This window comes from Miniopterus natalensis, chromosome 3, assembly GCF_054644295.1.
Source record: "Miniopterus natalensis isolate mMinNat1 chromosome 3, mMinNat1.hap1, whole genome shotgun sequence".
Taxonomy (NCBI): Eukaryota; Metazoa; Chordata; class Mammalia; order Chiroptera; family Miniopteridae; genus Miniopterus; species Miniopterus natalensis.
This window is the reverse complement of record NC_142083.1, coordinates 79,372,635-79,393,835: the sequence shown is the minus strand read 5'-3', so window position 1 is coordinate 79,393,835 and position 21,201 is coordinate 79,372,635. Positions and strand designations below refer to the sequence as shown.

At 49.0% G+C, this 21,201-nt stretch overlaps 1 protein-coding gene across 4 annotated transcripts in view; it reads right to left on the bottom strand.

Moving 5' to 3' along the window:
• The window catches only part of AUTS2 (activator of transcription and developmental regulator AUTS2), a 1,039,841-nt gene that overhangs the window by 23,699 nt on the left and 994,941 nt on the right, over nucleotides 1-21,201 (bottom strand). For 2 of the 4 annotated variants that reach the window (XM_087815613.1, XM_087815616.1), the window contains exons 7-9: nucleotides 4,177-4,648; nucleotides 2,625-2,878; nucleotides 1,304-1,545 (exon numbers count right to left, since the gene is read on the bottom strand). In XM_087815613.1, the coding sequence (XP_087671739.1) occupies nucleotides 1,304-1,545; nucleotides 2,625-2,878; nucleotides 4,177-4,648 (968 nt within the window). The remainder of the gene's footprint in view (nucleotides 1-1,303; nucleotides 1,546-2,624; nucleotides 2,879-4,176; nucleotides 4,649-21,201) is intronic. The other 2 variants (XM_087815615.1, XM_087815614.1) reach the window with 2 other exon arrangements.

The window sequence follows — 21,201 nt, the reverse complement described above, 5'->3', positions numbered from 1 at the left end:
TGAACTGGAGAAAAGAGGCATATCATTCGGGCCAACTGGAGGTAAGGCAGCATTGGGTCTATTTATCCAAAGAATTCCTCCATTTTCACCTTCACTTTGGCAGAAGAACTGGACGTTCGGCTGTCTTCTGAGGTGTGTTACACCCAATACAAAGCAGTCTGGGCTGGGTCTTACAGCCTTGCTTTTGAGCAGAAAAGAGCGTACCATTGTTTCCTCTAGATACTGGCCACCGCCTGGGGGTGTAACTCCCTCTGTGCGATTTAATCTATTTATGAAGCACCTCACTCAGGAGGCATAAACTCTTTCCCAATGTAACAAGCCCTTGAAGACGTAACTGTTGAAAAGTCTAGTTCCTCTAGGAAAAAAAGATACAGGATTTGCTATAAGAAAATACTTCCGACCCAAGGCCTCGTCTCTGATCTTCTTAAATAAAATTTATAAAATGAACTTTAAAATATATATTTTTAAAAATTAGGTTGAAAAAAATAAAGGGAATGCCTCTTAAAATCATGGGATTAAAATCTTTTCTCACAGTGCCTATATTAATTGCCTTAAAATCAAGTATTTCATTTAACGTTAATAAAAATTAAGTGAACCACTCTAATGTTCACTGTTACGGACAGGGCTCTATTTCAGGGTACTGAGCATCCTAATATCACACTATTCACTACAGATCCTAAGTTACAAAACAGTCCTCAGTGGCTCTCCCGGCGTGTGCTGGACCCCGGTCAAGACCAAGACCATGGTCATTGCCAGTGGTACCTATTACCACAGCTGAGCTCTGTCCCTCCAGGGCTCCTGGCTCTCTTTCCTCTGCCTGACAGAGCACAACCGCAGACTGGCACCATCTCATGAATACCAAAAGGTAAGGCCTCCAACGTCTGTAAGGGCAGGGTACCCAATGTGGTTCCAGTCTCCTGACAGCCCCGCCCTCCACCCCAGCCTCTTCCTGACTCCGGGCATTCTCTGAGCATTGATTGTTAGCACTGACAACAGAGATTTTTATATCTGGTGACATGTTAAAGAAAACAAAATTATCCTGCAAGTCAACTGCCAACACTGGATGTGACCGTTTTGAGGGCGTCTAGGATAAAGCCCACCCACCGTGCTAGACGTAACTCTAGAACAAAGTTCCTACTTCAGGCCCAGGTTAGTGCTGGCTGGAGCAGGCACACCCCCTTCTTTCCAGCAAGTTGGACAGGCCAGAGCAGCCCCTGGCCGCTGCCACCCCCCCAACCTCCTGCCCCCGGCAGCCCACTCCACCCACGTGCTGCAGAAAGAGCCGCGCTCTACTTATCCTCACATTTCTGCCTGGGGTACGCACCATGGGAGGTGCTGGCGTCGGCATGATGGCAGTGGGAGGGATGGCGTGCGGGAAGGGTGTGAAGGTGTGCTGGTGCGTGTGCTGGTGCGTGTGCTGGTGCTGGTGCTGGTGCTGGTGGAACTCGGTGCGCAGGTAGGGCGGCGGGCCCAGGGAGGCCCCGCGGTCAGCGCTCTGCGAGGCCAAGAATCGCGTGTTCAGTTCCTGTCGCAGGATGTCTTGCTCTGTAAAGAAGGAAAGGGAGAGGATGACACCTTTCCTTCGAGGGTGATTTCCTTCAGAACAGGACACCCAAGGACCTGGCCAGGGAGGGAGCAGGACATGGGGCTCTCAGGGGGGCAGCCAACCAGGTGGGTGATAGCGAGGCCCGGTAACAATGCAATCCTCCTGTCCTGTCGGGGTGCTTGGCTTTGAAGGACAGGGCTGTCCCTGTGGTGTGCTGCCAACAGATTCCAGGTAAATGTCCCAGGTCGATGTTCAGCTCTGTGTGACTACCAGCTGAGTGCCCTGGACATGGCTAGTCGCCCACGTGTGTCTCCGTTTTCTCATCTATCACATGGGACACTCCTGCCTACCCCAGGGGTTTATTCTGAGGGCTAAAGGAATTAACATTGTAAGTGCTTGAACACAGTGACTGGCATGCTAATTAACAGATGTCAGCTGTTTACAGGGCAAGCTCCAGTGCCCTCAAGGGTAAATCTCTGCCTGACAGCTCTGTATTAGTGGTCCAACACAGGTACAAAGGACCTGAAATTGGGACACCTGCCTGATAATAAACACAGGTGAGGAGGGAAGGGCCCAATACCTAACACTGGGTCTGCCCTTAAAATTCTGGGAAGCATTATTACAAGTGCACCTGCCCCTCCCAGGAAGGAGCTAGAAGACCCCGTTCACCTAAAAGAAACCCCTTAAACCCGGGTGCAATCCAAGAGCCCAGAATGGAACAGACATGGACCTAGGGAAGCATGTGTCACTCTAACGGGAGCAGGGCAACAGGGCACACAGGACCCATGTTTCACCCCTTTATCAGTGGTGACCTCAGCCGGAAAAGCCTCATGGCCTCAGACACACCGGTTCTCTCTGTCAGTGTCCCATCCATCCGGCTTGTGCTAGGTTGGTGGGAGTGCTGGTACACGGTTTTGCTGAGCCTCAGCCCACAAAGGATTGATTACAAGATTGCACCCAACAAAGTGGAAAATGCGAAGCAGATAGAACCCAGGGATCGGGGACAACGGGGACAGCAGGTGAGGCCACTGCGAGGGAGAGTGGGACTCGGTGAGCGAGGCCAGCTGCTCCGTCCTACCTGAGTAAGTGCTCCCGGCTGGGTGTCCGGGGACCTGCAGGCTCCCTGATGTCAGTGGTGGTGGAGGAGGCAGAGCCGTGGGAGGGGCGAACATATTGGGGTGATGGGAGTGTGCGGGGGGCTGGAGGGCGGGCGTGAAGCTGTGCAGCGGGCTGTGGTTGGGCAGGGAGAGGGGGAACGGGGAGGCTGAGGGGTGGTGGGAGATGTGAGGAGGGGCCGGCTGAGTCTTCGCTGGAGTGCTGCTTCTGCTGCTGCTGTCAGAGGACCAAACAAGGCAGAAAGGAAGAGGTAAGCAATTGATTTTCTTAAAAAAGAATCCCATCTCCCTGCTCAAAGCCACTCAATGCCTCTTCCCTTGCTGCTTTTCACAGGCCCTCCCCTGTGCACACGGGAAGCCCCTCCTAAGCTCACGCCCCCCCTGCACCGGCCGCCACTGCCTTAGACACAGCGACGGAAACTGCGGCGCCTGAGCCTCCACACACCTGTGTCGACAGCCGATTCTGCCCCACGCTCTGACCGCCCCCCTCTGCGGCCAGGTCCCCCCTCTGCCCCTAGAGAGACTCACGCCTCCCCACCCTCCACGCTTCCTATAAAGCAATCCAACTAGCAAAGGGAGTAGGAGCAAGGACTTGCATTCGCCCTGTCTGTCCACCGCCTCGGAAATGACACACAGAGGAGGTGAGCCAGGGAGCTCGGGTTCCCTGTCACCTCTACCTCGGGGCAGCGGCTGGGCCTGGCCCACTGGGGAGACAGCCTCCCACTGGCTGTTTCCTCACCTGACACGGACAGGAGAAAGCAAGTCCCTGAACCGCCACCGTCAGAGTGTCACAAGGAAACAATAGCAAAGACGCAAGCCCACGAGGTGTGAGGTGCAAGAACTACAACCCCCGCGACAACTCGGTCCTGCCTCCCCTTCCCTCCATCTCTCCTCTGTGCTACTTTTTGAACTTTCCTTTGTAATCTGGCAAAACCAGACAGAAGAGAGCCTGGAGCTCCCCACGAAGGAACCTCTCTCTGTCAAGGCCCGGCCTGGTCCTTTCCTGTCTGACCCACCTTGCGGGACGTAAATCACAATGGAAACACCTCAAACCAGACCACTCCCTGGTCCCACCCCTCCCGCCTCGGGAGCTGCAGAGAGAGAAGCTTCTTCCAAACGTCCTCCGTCAGAGGAAACAGCCTCCCTCCTGAGCCTCTTAGCTCTCAGCGATCGCTGACGGGCTTCAGGTTTCCGCTCCTGCCTCACCCACGGGGACTCTGGGCACAGCACCCTCAGCGCTCTGCTGAAGCACCCTTCTTCCTGCCTTCGCTTCCTCAGGAGCCTCTATAGATACTTTGGTTCTTTACAGTGTCCTCGACCCAACCCAGCCTGTCCTGTCCTCTCCCAGGAGACCAAGCCTCACCTGGCTGTCCCTTTCTGTGTCTACTTCAGAGAGAACACAGTGACAGCGTTTCAACAAGGAAACTCCAGTCTCCTCGGCGACCCCTTACCCACCACTACTTGCCCGCCCCAAAGACGGCAAAGGTCAGGCAAAAGCAGAGCAGGTCGGCTCACCTTAAACTGTTGAGGCTTAAGCTACTGCTGTTGTAGGCCGACAGCGGCTGGGAGAGGCTCTGGGATGAGGGGTGCGCCTGCACAGGGGGGAGGCTCTGGTGGAGCAGCTGGGTGGGGGACTGCAGCCGGGGCGGCCTCTGCACCGGGGGCTTTGGAGCCGGCGGGAGCTGGGCCTCTGGGGGGGCCTGCGGCGGCTGTGTGCTCTGACGTGGGGGCTGAGGCGGTGCCTCTGGGCGCTGCACCAAGTCAGGGTCTGGAGAAGGCGCTCTGGGCTGGGGCTCCGCCGGGGGCTGGGGTCGTGGCTGCGGGACCTGAGGGCAGGGGTCTTTAAGCACCACGGGCTCAAAGATGGGCTCTTTGCCGCAGTCCTGGCTCTTCTCCTGGCTCCTCTCTAGACCAGATATCTTGGGGACAATGGGCCCTGCATCCTGGCTGTCATGTTCGGGCAGAGTGCCAACACCCAACTCTGAATCTGCAGGGGAGACAGCAAAGACAAAACGGCAGGCGGTGAGTGACAGGTGAGTGTGGAACAGGAGGGAAGCCAGCAGGCCCGGGGACTCCGCCTCAGCCGAGTCCACGCTTCCTGCCTGGTCTTCACCGAGTGGAGATGGCTGGGGGCAGCCTCTGTCCCCCAGGCGGCCACACCCGGGGGGGGGGGGGGGGGGACGGAAACAGACAGGGGGTCTGCACTCCAGAAAGCGGTCGAGGCCATCCAGAGGCTGAAAATGAATGTTCGCCTTAATCTCGACAAAGCCTTTTATGCAGCAAAATTAAGAAACGAGAGCCGACAGGCTGATTTTTCTCTTTTAAAAACAAATGGTTCTTGAATATACTAAAGACAAGCGTTTTCAACAGCAAATGAAGCAAATGCTGTTGAACCACATGCAGATGCTTCTTCTTGGCCTCCTCTCTCCTTTCCATTGTGACCGATGAGACACCTTGACTTTTAGAGAAATACTTTTTTGTTTAGCGAGTGCTGGACTTTTTCAAGCATCAAGCCTCCTAGTGCTGACCAACCCATCCCAGCAACAGGAGATAAAAAAATGCAAGCACAAATTTAAATCAAATGTACTGGCAACTACACAAGCTAGACCATTAAAGGGTCCCCCCACCCGCCCTGGCTGGTGTGGCTCAGTGGTTAGTGTCGGCCCGCACACCAAAGGGTCGAGGGTTCGATTCTGGGTCAAGGGCATGTACCTGGGTTGCAGGTTCGATTCCCAGCCCTGGCTGGGGCGTGTGTGGAGGCAACCAATTGATGTTTCTCTCCTGCTCCTGCCCTTCCAATCTCTCGAAAAATCAATGGAAAAAATAATCTGGGGCAAGGATAAAAAAAAGAAAAGAGAGATCCCCTCCACCCCACCCCACCCCACCCCCACTAGGAGTCCTCACCCACGTGGCAACATTGAGACCAAGCCTGGATGTAATATTTAAGGAAAATTCTACAACCATGAAAGAAATTTGGAAAACAGATGCTCCTGTGTGAATTTAAAAGGGTCCAAAGATCTAGGCTGCATCTAGTATAGGGGCCATCCAATTGCCCCATAAGTCAAATTCCATAACATTCTCTAGCAGAATGATGAATGACAAACATGGCATTAAATATTAAAAAACGGCCCTACTTATGAGTACTTTTGTATACATCTGGAGGAAAAATGATCTTTCCCACATCTTTGTGCAAAAAGACCCATCCTGTTATTACTACACAACTTATACACGGCCCCAGGCTGCCGTGTCCTCCGGGTGGGGTGTCCCAGGCGTCCCTACATGAGCGGCTGTGGCCACCGGCCTCTTCTCCCCGTCTCCCTGTACCAAGCGCACAGGGTGTTTGTTCACGGGTCCGCTCCCGCCCGCTGGTGCGTTCGCGTGCCCGCCGCGCCTTTTCCTTCCCTGGGCCCTGTCAGAGCAGTCCATCGCCAGTGCTCTCCTGGTAAAAGATCTAACCTAGGACATGCACGGAGGGAGAACAAAGTGTGGGTTTACAGAGTACACTTTGGGCTAACAGGAACCTGGCCGTCCTCCAGTCCCCCGGCGCCCGGGACGCTCGGACCGATTCGGTGCAGGGCCCCCTCTCCACAGGGTTCAGGTACAAAAGGACCCAGCACCCAATGAAAGTAACGTGGAGAAAAGTAACTCAGACTTCGGACGTCTGCTCACACGCATTTCCATCCGGTGCTGTCTGGAGGACACTTCTAAAGAAGATTTTTGCTTATGATAAGCCGACATTTTAGGAATCCCCAAACCTTACATCGAGACCCTGGAAGCAGAGAGACCCCGTTCAGCCAGGAGAGCCCCTCGACGCAGACGGAGACCTCTGTGCGCAGACTCCCGGGCCCAGGGGTGCTGGTTCAGCTCCTCACTCACTCTGTGTTTCCTTCCTATCATTTTCGCAAGATTTTCCACAGTGAGTGATTACATGAGCTCAATGAAAATCACAGGCTGCATGCATTGTGGGCTGGCAGTTAGGTCTGGGGCAGATATCCTGGCAGCACAGAATAAGAGAGATTTTTCCATTTCCCTCAATGAGAAAACTCGAGGCGCAGAAGCAGGTCTCCTCACACTTTGGCAGCTAATTCAGGATTACCGCGCCTGCTCCAGTGGCAGGGACACACTGCTCTCCTTTCGTCTGTGTTGTTTTCTCTGGGCTGAGACAGCAAAGGATAAACACAGCAATATTTTCTATCTCATTAAGTTCAAATTCAAATTCACGATCTCCCTCCAAAAATCTATGTCCAGACGATGTTTCTCTCTGACATAAAAGCAAGATTCCTTTTCCAGGGGACGCCACCCGGAGGAGACAGTGTTTTAACTTACTACGAGGGTAAGAAAGCATGTTTGAAACCCACGAGTACTTCATACATCTAGCTAATGGGGTCTCCTTGTTCTTTATTTGATGAGCCTCTAGAATTTGGACAACTCGGTCAGATTTGCAGGAGGCAGCCCGCAGGCTTGGGCTCGCCTCCCAAGGCTCTGTGAAGGCAGATGGAGTTGGCTTTCACGTCTCCTCCTCCCATGTCTCAGTCCCAACCTAAACACGGCTGGACCCAGCAAGAGGAGGGGGCTGAGCCTGGGGGTCACTGCCACTGCCCACAATCCCCGAGCTACACAGGGGCGACCGGTCCTCGCCAGTGAACCCTGTACGTTTTTATGAGGCAGTCTGTGATGAATGACAGAGGAACCTAGAAGGCACAGAATATTGGAACTAGACCAGAGTCTGGGAGACCACCCAGCACTTCTCAAACTTTAATATGCACACGAATCACCTGAAATCTGATTAAAATGCAGATTGGGATTCGGTGGCTCTGGGGCGGGGCTCCAGGGTCTGCATTTCTGAGAACTTCCCCAGTGCTGCAGATGCTTGGACCATCCTGGGAGCAGCAGGGCTACCATCCAACCCTCTCTCACTAGACAGGGAAGAAGTCCCGAGAAGTTAAGGAACTTGCTTGTTGGAGGGTCACTTGGCTGTTTAATAAATCAGATGACTTAAGTCCTAGTACTAACTCTGCCACCACCAAGAGCGTTTTCTCTGATTATACACTATGCTGCCCCCCAAGAAGCAAAAATCCTAAAACAGTGGGTAACGGTAACTACAGGATTCACTTAAAATATTTATGTACAACCAGACAGTGTAAAGGGTTAGGAAAGTTACAAAGAGTTTCTGGAACCCTGCCTTTCAGCTAAATCTGAAAGCTACCACCATCCATCAATGTGCTGGTGGGCAACCTCTGAGCAGGACAGCGACAGGTTTGCAGGCTGGGAGGAGCTTTGGGGCTGAAACGGTTTTATGACTCCCACTTACACAAGTCTCCGGAGGCACATATTCGACGTCATGCGTTTTTGCGGCTAATCGGTAATGCATTTCCTCTACCTTTCAATTATTCAATAAATGTATCTTCCCAGTTAAGCTTTTCCATCTTGACAGTCAATCTGTCTTACCGTGCCTCTCCAAAATGGGCAAGAACACATTTTTAAAAATCATTTTGTATTGCTCTGTGCGCTCTGAATTAGCCAAACGATGAAATTTGCTGAGGTTGAAAGTACTAAGAATGTGCAAACAGACTACTTAGAAGTTCCATTCATTACATCTTGAGGTTCAGAAATCTCTCTTCTTGTGATTATAAAAACAACACATCATGCTAATAAAAGGCATGCAATTTAAAAGTGCACTGCATACTATACGGTAGAAAGGGTGCATTTACTGCATGCAAATTATACCTCAATAAACTTGACTCAAACACAATAGGTTTTGTACAAACTTAAGGATAGATTAGGAAAAATGTTTGATTTTGATACAAATTTGATACCAGTTCCCTGGGGGAAATGGGCCCTCTTATACTTTTAGGGGTAGAATGTAAACCCTAGAACTTCCATGGAGGGCAGTTTGGCAACATTTAGCCAAAATAACCAATGGAGTCCTCTTGGCCTAAGTGTAAGGATTTGACTTATAGACACAATGAAACAACATCATGGTTTGAACTGCGCGTTTGGAAACAACTCAAGTGTAACCATTAGGGGACTGGTTCCTTCTACATTTGGTGAGTCCACAGCACGGCAAACACTGCAGCTATAACAATGGATACGGAACTCTGTACGACAATGCATAGCATATGCTAGCTGTTATGACAAATGGAGGAAAATTAACATATATTCTTTTATACTTTATGTCTAAGTAATCTCTGGAAGAACACACGGGAAGCCAATAGTAGCGGGTGCCTGGGGAGGAGAGAGAAACAGATGGACAAGGAACTGGAGGGGGGAGGTATGTCACTATACACATACATATATATTTAAATTTTTGAAACGTGATCACGTTACCTACTAAAATTTTTATAGAAAAGTTAGTTTTACATTTGAAAACAGTCTAAGACAAAAAGCAAAGCAAACAAAACTGGGCTTGTGAACAGTGGTGTGACCACAGGCATGGAGAGCACGTTTTGTATAAAATAAGAAAATATAATGTGCAAGTTTCAAGAATTAGAAAATAAATTTTATGGGAAAATATAAAGGACTAAAACTGACTTCAAAACAAACCAACCTGATCATAAAAGTAAACTGAAAAACTACTCCATAGCAAACACCTCAGCCCCCAAAAGGCACCAGGTGCACCCAGCGTGACACACAATGTGGGCGAAACCTGCAAGGAACAAGTTATTCCTGTCATTCAAATTGAAAGCTGACAGCAAACACAGAACAAAAGGAGGAGGCAATAGTGTTATTTACAAAAAAATTATGTAGCTAGAAAACATGGAAAGTCAGCTAAAAGAATATTAAAGCTAATAAGAGCTTAGGAAGGAATCCAAATAAAGAAAAGCCAGAAACATCGGTAACTTTTTTACACACCAGCAATAGTGAATGGGAAAATAAAATTTAAAAAAGGACCCCCTTTACAATAACAGAAATCATGTAATACTTGGGAATGAACCTAGAAAGAAGATTCCAGAAATGTGTCCTCAAAAACGCTCCTGTGTTCACGGGCGTTTCATGATGCGAAAGAAAAGAGAAACACGTCAAAGCCAGGTACGTGTCCCTTGGGGACACAACCCCTAGGGGTTTTTACAGTCTGTAGGAGTGTCTGGCTGTCACAGTTGAGAAGGGCACGGTGGCTCTTGGGAACATGAGATGTATTGCAAAGTAAGGACAACCCCATACAACATCTTGTTTCCCTTTCTGAAGTCCCAGTGGACATTTGTACAGCTTAAAACCCAAGAACCTAACTTTGATTTTGCATATTAACACTTTCTGGGGGTGTGGTTTTTCCAAGAACGCAACTATTGTACATTATGTCTGTTAAATCTTGTTGTGAACACCCGAGAGTTCATCATTTGGGAAGAGTATGATATCAGTGGTAAGGCGGCTGATCCTAGATGAATGACCATGACCCACGGGCCTGTAGGGGTCAGCATTCCATTCTATGTACACATTCAGGCATCTGACCATCTCACTGTCTTCTCATGTTTATAAATAAGCATTTACGTACTTAAAATATTGTTATTATAATTACTTTCTATTTATTTCTCCTTTACATTTCATAAGGCTTTATGTACATTTTGGATTATGTATATAGGTAGGCATATTAAATATATATACACACACACATATATATAGTTCAGTCCAGAAAATAAAGAATCAGAGTGTGTTATAAAATATTTCTTATATTACAAAGAGGGCACTGGGTGTGGTAGGGTTCAGATTTGATGCATTATAGATGATAAACTATTTTTCTAAGAATCCAGTAACTTACTGCAAAACTAAGGCAACTCCCTCAAAGGGTTGCTGAGGATATTAAATGAAGTCATGTCAAGTGCTTTCCACAATGTAAAGCACAAAACAGATGAGTTATCAATGTCCCCAAAACTATTCTAGAAACATGTTGAATGTCATGGAAAACACTGCATGGCCAAGTTACTATTACGTGAAATAAAGCGAGCCACCATCAGTACACCCAGTCTCAGCACCGGTGACGACCTGTGTAAATGTATGCAAGGGCGAAGAGAAAAATGATCGGAAAGCTATACAGCAAAATGTTCACTGGAACCCCATCACCCAGAAATAACCATCGACTTTAATGTTTAAATTTGTTTTTTTTAACTTTTCAAATTTTCTATAGTGAATATGTGTTATTATTGTAAAAGAAAAAAAGGGATTACGTTTTAAAATGAGTACCTTCTTGGACAATTCACCTCCCCCATCAATAGAAGTCAACTGAAAATATGACTGTTCAAGTCTTTGAACTGCCTCACCCACTGGATGGATTTTTTAAAAATATTATAATGGACAAAGTCACCATGTCTTAATTTTTTTTCTATCCACTGCTCCCCCCACCCCCCGCTCCGATGGATTTCTTTAAAAAATATGCTCCCACCCAGAGGACAGACATAAGGATAGGATATGGTAAGCATTAGCCTTCCAAGGACTCCTTGGCATTTCTGACTGACTGACTGGGCGTACTTTGGACAGAGAGGCAATGGTGAACATTTCTGGTGGTGGAAGTGGAGAAAAAAAACCCTCTCCCAAGGCACATTTCTGAGCTTCTGGTTTTTATGCATCTTTACACTCAATTAAAAAGCCCTAATAGGGCTTACTCACTACACATTGCTGCAACAAACATGAACGAGTCTTAAAGACACCCAGAAAGCCATGCGGGGCCCTGGCCATTGGGAAATGTATCCATCCATCCATCCATCCATCCATCCACCCACCTACCATCCATCCATCTATGCACCATCCATCCGTCCACCTGTATCTTCCTAAAAGTCTGATCCATATACCTAGGAAAGGGCATCTACTATGTTTAAATTACCCTATCTTTTTAAGTTAACTTCTCTATTCATCTGTCCAAATGACAAAGAGCCACGGAGACCTCACGACACAGAAGGAATGAAGATTGCAGCCAAATAAGGGAAGAACCCAGACTTCGAATGAAAGAAACATGGGAACATTAATAAATGTTGTAATGTTCAACAATGAAAAGCCCCAAAACATACGGGAACATCAACTTTCTGTGAGTCAATATGTAATTATTTCAAGCTACAATAATTCTTTAAACACTTTTTGTCTATTCTGTTACCTCACACAAAAATCTTTTTGGCAAAGACGGCATACTTTGTATATACTTGCTGAAACAAAAACTGCACTACTGAATTAATTTAGCAATACTGTTACCTTTCCCCCAGTTTTAGATTCTGCTTCGAAAACTACACTCCAGCGGTGTTCTGTGGATGTGTACCTTCTCTAACATACACTTATCTTTATTTTCCTCCTCTCTCTCTTTTCTTCAAATCATTAAACAGAGACCAGTTTGTTCCATTAGCAGATTCAATTACTTGAACGGATGGAGGGATGACATTGGGTCTTGCGGCTCTTCTCGGTCACTGAAACTGTACAAATAAATTGAGGAAAACCCACTGTTTGTTCAAGGCAAATTAATTTTCAAACACTGCAAGAGTGGGGGATCAGGGGAATGATGGGTGCTTGGCAGGGCTCAAAGAGATTCCATTTTGTGCCTGTCATTTTGTGTAAACATTAATTACCATCTGGGAGGCTAAGCTCTGGGCTGAAGTCTATATGGCAAACCTCTGAGGGCCCCCAGGGTTCCTAGGAAAAGTAAAATCCTAAATAGGAAAAAAAATAGCTGTTGCATCTGCCAAAACAGCAGCAGCCCACTGGGGAAAGCTGTGTGGAGACCAGCAGATTAGAGGCTGCCGTTAGTAGAGGAGCTAGTTCGGTTATTATCTAGTTTACCAGATTAACCCAGGATAGAGGTTAATCTGACAGGGGTTAAAGAAAAATCAACAGACTGTAGCTGAGTGTATTTAAACTTGTTTCAAGTTTATTCCCTGTAAACCTCGCGCCGAAAAGCATCAATCCTTAAGCGTACGCCCCTGAGCCTTCAAGGGGAGTCTCAACCGTGACTGGCAGACTAGAGCCATCAGGACGGCTTCGGCCTGCAGAACAGCGCCCTTAAAGGTCAACCTAAGCTGGCGAACGTTTAATTTCTTTTGCAGCCTCTAGCAAATAACAGCAATGAAGGGCCACGGTGATGAAAACCCGAAATTAGAATGAGAGAAGCAGGCTGTGATCTATTAGGGGTGCACATGGGGGCACAAGAAAACCTTAAAAAAGCCCCAGAGTGTCAAGGTCATACACAATCCTCGTGCTTTTCACGTCAAACATGGAAAAGACTAATTACCGTCACTTCATATGCCCAGCGCTGTGCTAGGTCCTGAGGATACAAAGGTGAAGAATAAGCGGCCCCTGCCCCCCAGGAGCGGGAGGGTGCAGACGTGGGACATGGGGCAGAGGAAAAAGACGTGAAGCGGGCAGTCGGGAACCTGCGGCCTAACCTTCAGTGTCTGCTCTCTGTCAGGGCTGGAGAGAAGCTCCGATGACCAGAGCTGGGGAAGATCTCGAAGGTATTCCACTGATTCTGGGTTACAGGTGGGGAGGCCCCTTCATCTAGGACGTGTGCCTGCTGCACTGGCCCTGGGGATCTGTCTTAGGTCCAACTCAACTGACGCACGTTCTGGATGTGCAGACACCCGGCACGAGAAACAAGGTTCAGGGGGTGGAACCTACAATCACTTCTGAGGACACCAGGGAACCCCCAAACACCAGTTCCAGAGAAAGCCCAACCTTTCACGTTTGGCCTGAAAGACATAACCCCCATTATTTTCGCTCCTGTCCTCCTGTCAGCCTCAATATTCGTCAGGTGGCCTTCCTGGACAAGATCGCCTCCTGCTTGGCCCCTGTCCCTGGCGCCACTCCGCCTTGGCGCCCACCCACCCACCTCCATGGGTGGCACCTTCCTGGCCTGTCCTAACCAGCCCTGCCTGTCTGCTGACCACATGCCCACGTGGCACGGAGCACACACACGTGCACACCCCCAAGTGCGACCACCCTTAAAACCAGCGCACACTCAGTGTTTCACAAGACGCTGTGTCTGCACATCACTGCGGAGGGTCCTAGTGAGGAATGGTCCCAAAAGGATTGTCAACCAAACACATGTGTTCGTGCAACAGGCTTTGCCTGCTCTGAGCAAAGAGCGAGCCCAAGGACAGGCTGTCACCATTACGAAGCCACCGCTCGCGTCCCTCAGACGCCCAGACAACAAGGAGGCCCTTCGCTTATTTTGGAAAATTTCCAGGGGGTAGGACCAAGGCGCTGAAAATGAATGACAACTAGATGTTTGGTTAAAAAATATAGTCCTCCTAGGACTTCATCACCCTCCCGTTCCCATTAGGAACCATCGAGTGAGGTTGTGAGGGAGAACTGAATGCGTGAGGAGAACTGAATGCACCCTTCTCCAGGAAGCCCTCCCTGCAGCACCCGCAACAGAGTGTAGATGAGACTCGGAGCTGTCAGGGTCAGACACTCGCAGACCTGTTCATAGAGCTGACACCTGCCTCCCTCGTAGTGCCGCCACCTGAGGGTCCGAGTCCACAGCCAGAAGGGGCAATCGCCGTGGGGCTACCCTGACCCTGGTCACCTTCTGAAGCACAAGTTCTTCGGTATGATGTGTCCTTGTCATTTTATCTCCTGGCTCTGTACCTGTCTGTTGGATCACTATGTTTTTGGTGTTATCGGGCTATGGGATCAGGCATCCAGCTAACAACGCCCCTGCTCTAAAAGCTTAGTGTGCCCGTTAAGGTTTGCAAAGGGCTGGCTCTCAGTTAAGCCCTATTTTCAACACTTGGAACTTTACCAAAGATCCTTTTCTCAAAGACAAAGGTAAAAGCAACCAGCACAAACCCCACCAGAACACTGTCAGTCACCCTACTTTGCACACTGAGGTCCTGTCTCACGTGACTTCAGCGCAGATCAGACAATCACCGAGGCCCGCTCGGCGAAGAGGCTGTGGGCGCAGTGGGGACACGTAAGGATGCCCGTCTTTCAAGTCTGCCCCCCAGCCTTCCTCGGCTCCCTGGCCCCCCGCACCAGTCCCCACCTCGAGCTCCTGCTCAGCCCCCTGCGTGCGGGGCTCCCGGGGGCCAGCTGGGCTCTGCTGACCAGCGCCCGCCAGCACTGGCTCGCCCCCCAGGGTTCCGGAGCCCGCAGAACGCGCGCACTGTGTCCCTCCAAAGCGAGTCACCTGCATCACGCGACACCCTCTCTCTACTTCTTTCCCCTCAAAATCTCCCTCCCTTCAGGGTCCAGGTATCAAAAGGAAGGTCTCCAGGTCCTCTAGTATGAAGGGGTGATTCCCCAGGGGGGCAACTAAGTCTCTGTGCTCTGGAGGGGAGGGAGGGAGAAATCACAAACGCCAGGGCTGGTGGGCGACCCTGGCGGCGGGCTCACCCTGGGAGCTGCAGAGGGGCGGGTGGTTACTTCCCACAGGCAGTGCCAGTGACCTCAGTCCACGCCCTACCGAGTTCACAGGGCTGTCACTCGGCGCGTGGGGGAGCAGGAGGCTGCTCCCTCAGGGTACCATCAGGGACCCTAAAGCGCACGTTTCCCCCGTGTGGGGTGGGAAGGCTCCGGAGCCACTCCTGTCCTGTTCCCAGAAGGTCACTGTGCGCAGTAGGCTTCGCCCTGGGAAACATCTACCATCCGTCGGCGATGAACGCTCCGCAGGCCCCAGACATGCCTGTCCATGCTCCTGAGGGCGGGTGACAAACCTCCTCCCCGAGTCTGTTCACACCACCGGCCGTGGCCCACGGGACAGGGTGCAGCCGATCTGCCCGACTAGCTCGTGTGTGGGCACCACAGGCAATCCCGAGTGAATCCGTGGAAGCTGCTCTTTTCCTGACACCATGGAGCCTTGATGCTTCCGTGAGAGGAGGAGGGGGGAAGAGAGGCCTTGGGGACAGTTCCTCTCAGGAAACTGGCCTTTCTGGTCCCGAACGGTGCAGCTCCTCACACTGTGCTTCCAGTCCGTGTATTCCACACGGTGCTATTCCAACGTGGCGCCCAGACCCGCAGCACCGCATCACCCGGGTCCCGTTAGGGAGGTCAACTCAGCCCCCGCCCACGTGCGCGGCCAGGTCTGCAAAGCACCGAGCTGCAGCCCGGCCGGGTGTGACGGAGCCTCAGCGAGGCCCGCTGCTGAGGGGGCCGTCTGTAAGGCTCCCAATCCTCTGCGTCCAGGTTCCCAGGACCCACTCTTAAATAACTTCCTTTATCCCCTCCCCGGGGGGGGGGTTTCCTCCACCAGCATGTCAGCTGCTGCAGGGGTGGGTGGTGGGAGTCGGTGACGTCATTCAAAGGTCAGAGGCTGCCTCCAATGCTGAACATCAGCACGAAGGGCAGCAACAGGGAGCTCTTACTCGTGGTCTCCCCCATCCTGGCTCCACGCACGTTCACTGGGTCACTCGCCGGGGGGAACAGGGAGTGACAGAGTCTGGCCCCAAAGAACAGCCATGGCCACCTCCAAGGACCACAGAAGAGGAAGTAGATGGTGTGTCATCCTTGTCTGAACCAGGACAAAGGATGCGGAATTGCAGAAGAAACTTTCACCTGAAATGGCCTGGGCTGCCGTACTGGGAAACAAGCTGATGCTCTATTTTGCTCTTCACTGGACATGTCCAAGAGGACACAGAATGACCACGGGATGGGAAGGAGCCTGGACTAGTCCTGAGATGCCCCAAGGTCCCGACTACGATAGTGGGAGCACACTCTTCGGCAGAACATCGTTTCTTTGTTTCCCTTTTCTTCTCAATCTTTTAAAACACCTCACCTGTGGGTTAATGAACACCATCTCCTTGATTTGCATGCTTTGATAAATGCCAGGTCTTAAATAATTGTAGACTAAGAGTCCCTGAGACTGCAGATATAAATTTCTCTAGGAACAGAACTGAATCTGCTTATCCCTGACCATGAATTTTGAAAAGCTGAAAGAGATTTTTTTAAAAATGGAGTGAGGGGGACTTATGGGCTGTTCCTGTATCTGTAATATTTTATCTTTTTTAAAAGACAAGCCTACCAATTCTTAAATTGACTTTCTATAAACCATCAATGCAATAAATATGTGGAGAAAAATAAAATCTCTTGCCAGTATTTCATCCCTTGTCATTATTTCATTTCATTGTCTTCAGTGTATCAGGGAGAAAGGAAATGTGCTCGAATGTAGAGTTTGAAGCTACATGTCTGTAGGGTCCAGGAAAGGAGTAAGGATGGTGATATGAGCCCATCGAAAACCCACGGGCTCCACGGCAGCATTCTCGACTCCAAAACCGCCTGTCTGCCCGAGTTGCCTTTGAAATCTCAAATGATAAAAATCTTCTGCAGAAACAAACAGCGGGAAATTGTAGCTGCCTCTGGACAGAGATGGAGCTGGAGTTAAGTCACCAGGACAGCAGTGCTGCCTCTCACCCACACGAGAATCCTGGGAGGGAAATGCTGTCAGGCAGCTCAGGGGAGGCTGGGGACGCGTGTTGTCACAATGATTTAAACCCTCCCGCAAACAAAAAAACCGCTTTATCTTCCGAGATGTTTTCAAGACACAACGGCAGAAGGTAACCTGGCATTCATTCGGTTCCTCTTCAGCTGTCCAGGACCCCGCCCGCCTGGCTGTCCCACCACCGTCCCCAGGCTCAGAGTGACTAACATCAAGCCCATCCCTCCCCCTCCGGCCTGCTAGCCCCTATCATCCAAGCTCAGAATCAAAGCATCAGTTTATTTACAACCCCCGTTCCATTAATTGGCTCAGGTGTGAATTACCGCTTCCTCGATGCCATCTAACACAAATAATGCAACGGTTATAGAATCTGCTGTCCCCTGGCAGCGTGAGTGAGCTTTTAAAACATAAATCAGATCCTGCTGTCAGACCCCTATTTAAAACTCTCCAGTGACTTCTCATCACACGTAGCATAAGCTCCTGAGTCCTCACCGTGGCCCCTGCTGCACTCCTGCTCTGCTCCTGACCACTGTCCCAAAGCTCCCAGGTCCTGCTCTCCGGGCTCTGCACACAGACACGTGCTCCTGAAGCCCAGCTGCCAAAGTCCAGCTCCAGTTCAGCCACCTTTCTAACCTTCCGCCAGTCACCACAGCCCCTGGGCCCATAACCCTCTGATCAGCTTCTATTCTGGGGCCCTAATGCCCACAGGACTTACCGGGCACTTATTACTCTACATTGTCACTGGTATTTGAATACATACAACTGGTTTTTTGAGAGGAGGAGGGGTCTCTTAAAATCTTTGCACGTATTTCAATCTGAAACACAATGCCTTCCATATAGTGAGCACTTGAGAAATAACTGATTTTTTTAGACTACACTAATCAATTTACAAAATCGAAGCAAGTTTCTTTACATCTGCAATTCAAAAGGAAAAAAAAACACCCCACTATAATGAGAAAAATACTCAATAAACAATTACACATTAAGCCAGAAAAATCATGTCTCTTTGGAGTCATTTCCATAATTGAACATTACACTGCAATAAAACAATAGTATATAACACAAGCAACTGTAAAATAATTGGAAGCCATTATGAAGTTTAAGGATCCATTTTCAATATATAATAAAACTAATGTTCTATTCGGAATCATAAAAGATTCTAATAGTTTTGGGTTTTTGTTTTTTTTTTGGTGTAACAACAACAAAAACTAGCAGGGCAATCAAAAGCACATACTGTTCCAGGAGGAGGCATATTCACAGTCAAAGGTAGGTGGGCAGGTATTTGCCTACGGTCTGCAGGCTGGACCTAAGCAGTGTGCAAACTCCATGAGCACAAGTACACTTTTACGTGTATTGGAGAAATGAACAAGAAAATGTGAACGGTTGTTAACCTGAGGATACTGATGAAGAGGTGGCAGAGGGTTTTTATTTCTCACCTTCTACAGCACTCGCATTTCTATCAGAACACTGGGTTTAAATCCAGACATGTGATACGAAGTCAAATAACTGTGCAATCAGCCTAGTGCGTTCCTTATAAGAAAACCACAGTCAAAATCTTTCAAATGTTAGCCAGGAGGAACTTCTAAAAATTAAGTGGAAACATTACACAGCAATGAAACGCCACAGAGCAATGAGCGATGGGAAGAGTGGGACCTGAACTATGATACTGGGTAGAGGGAGGAGAAACAGGGTTTGTCCTGACATAAAAATCTCTGTGATTGACTGCAAAATACAACTGGGAAACACACACGGCTTAAGTCAAGCTGGAAGATCATAAAATATTTATAAAATGAGGACGTCATAAAGCGGGGGGGTGAGGGTGTACGAGTTAATTTTTTCAAAGCTGCAAAAATATTACCAATTGGAAATTTAATAGTGAAATCACAATTTTCCTGAGGGAATCCATCACTGCAATGGAACTCGGAGAATTAAAACATAGCAGATAGGGTGCACCCTATCAACTCAAGAGCCCCTAGAAGGGTGATCCTGAAAGACATTCTCCTTGTCCACAGACTTTCACCTGAGCAGAGCACCGTTTAAATCCAGATCTGGACTCTGCCAGGGGTAGAAGCTGCTCCTGCAGGAGACAACCAGTGCTCCCGGGACTCAGACCACTGCCAAGCGATGATCCCGTCACTCAGGCACTTCCACTGAACAAAGACACAGAGAAGTCGTGGGAGCCTAAGTGACAGGGTCTTAAGTTCTTGTTTCTAATGTGTCACCTGTCTGCTGTGCCCACCACACCCGCCAGTCCCAGCCGTAGCAGCAGCACCCAGCGGCCACACGGGCACTGAGCTCGCGACTCCCTGTGCTCACAGAGGTCACACTGGCCACTTGAACGTAAGTTGTCTGTCCCTTAAATTCCCTCCTCGTGCAGGTGTGAGGGAAAGCTTTCAACCCCAGAGCAGACCGAAGGCCATTCTGAAGTCCTGCCTATGAAGTCTTACAGATGGAGGGAGGTGGTGTAGAGAGAGTCAGATAAAACTGCAGGTAGCAAGCTAACGTCCCTGAACTGGAAATGGACTTGCCCATAACCTTGGTGGCCTCAAAGGGCCAATGCACAGAGAAGCACACCCCTCACCCCAGACAAATGGAGAGTCACTCACCCCGGAGGACCCATTTGTAGTTATTGTCATTGGCTATTGTGTCTTTAGATCCCGACTTACTCAGATCTATAAATTATTTCCTCCCCAAAACCTCACTTAGGATGGATGATTCCAGCTGAAATTTGGTGTTTCCAAAGCACCAGGCCTCAAATTCAAGTATCTCCTGAGGATAAAAACACCTATCTCCCAGGACTTCCAAAAAAAGAGAACATTTCCAAAATGCTCTGCAAACACTAAGGGGCTCAAAATGCAGTAGTTTATTTCTTCTCTTACAGAAAAAGGGAGGAGGGGTGAAAGTTATCATTTGCCCCACATTTTCAACTATCCCTTCCTGTTCTCTTGAAATGCCAAGCAAATTCTTGCTTAAGATCCCCCTGTTCTAGAAGTGATTGTGCTTCCAGGCAACAGGCCAAAGCCAGTGGTGGTGAGGGATCCCAAGTCAAGACTATGGAGCAGGAACAAAGGTAACGTCAGGCGTGATTTTGAAACCATTTGGGATGGGGGGCGGGGAGGGGCTGGGACCCGATGTAAACAAAACAAAACCCACCCACTGGAGAAGACAGTGTGTCCTGACTAGAGGCAGTGACATCTCAACCCCCTGGATGAACCACAAACTCCACAAACACAACTAGGACCATTTTTCCCTAAAAACCCAAGATCAATTCACAGCAAATGCTTAAATCGTATTGAGCACAAAGAAGCACTGTTTTCTGCCCAACAAAGACGTGTAATTAGAGCGCGCAGTCTGAGGAATACACACCTTAGTGAGTTTGGAGATTTTACGGAGAAACTAAACTAAAACAATGGGAATGCCATTATGAACATGACTGCATTGGGGGAACTCATTTAATAAATACATGGAGAAGCTTTGAAATAATATAAGTTCAGTTTAAATTTCTCCCTAAATGAACAGAACTCAGATTCCCCTCTGATGGCACAATTTTGAGAGGCAATATATTATAGTTCAAACTTTAGCTGAATTCAAGTTCTGGATTTGCCACTAATTGGCCAAGTGGCTGACCCACTGGATTGTGTTGGCACATTAGTCCATTTTCGATTAAGGCCGTCAACAAATCACACATATGGCAATAAGAAGTAAAATTTTATTTTTGAACCAGACTCCAGGGGATAAAATACAAGTCTTTCCTCTATGATGTTCCTCAAGAAACTGTCTCTAAAACAGACACCAACTGAAAAGTAAGAGCCCTTCAAACTCTAGCCTTCAGGTTTTAGAGAAATCCGCTCAGTGTAACAAGGGACCAGACTTATAAACATTCTTCTGGCTTGAGGGGACCCTGGAAAATGGCTAGATGAGCCACGTCTGCCTCTTTAACATTTATTTTCATTCCTCCTAGTAAAAACAAGTCTTTAAGACTATGGGCTTCCTTGAGAGTGAGCAGGTATTATAACTCATGCATCTTTATATTCCCACTGCCTGGAACACGTTAAGAACACAAAAGAGCCTGGCCGGAGTGGCCCATTTGGCTGAGCGTCATCTCATACACCGAAAGGTTGCTGGTTTGATTCCTGGTCAGGGCACATACCTGGTTTGGGGGTTCGATCCCCAGTTGGGGCACGTATGGAAGGCAA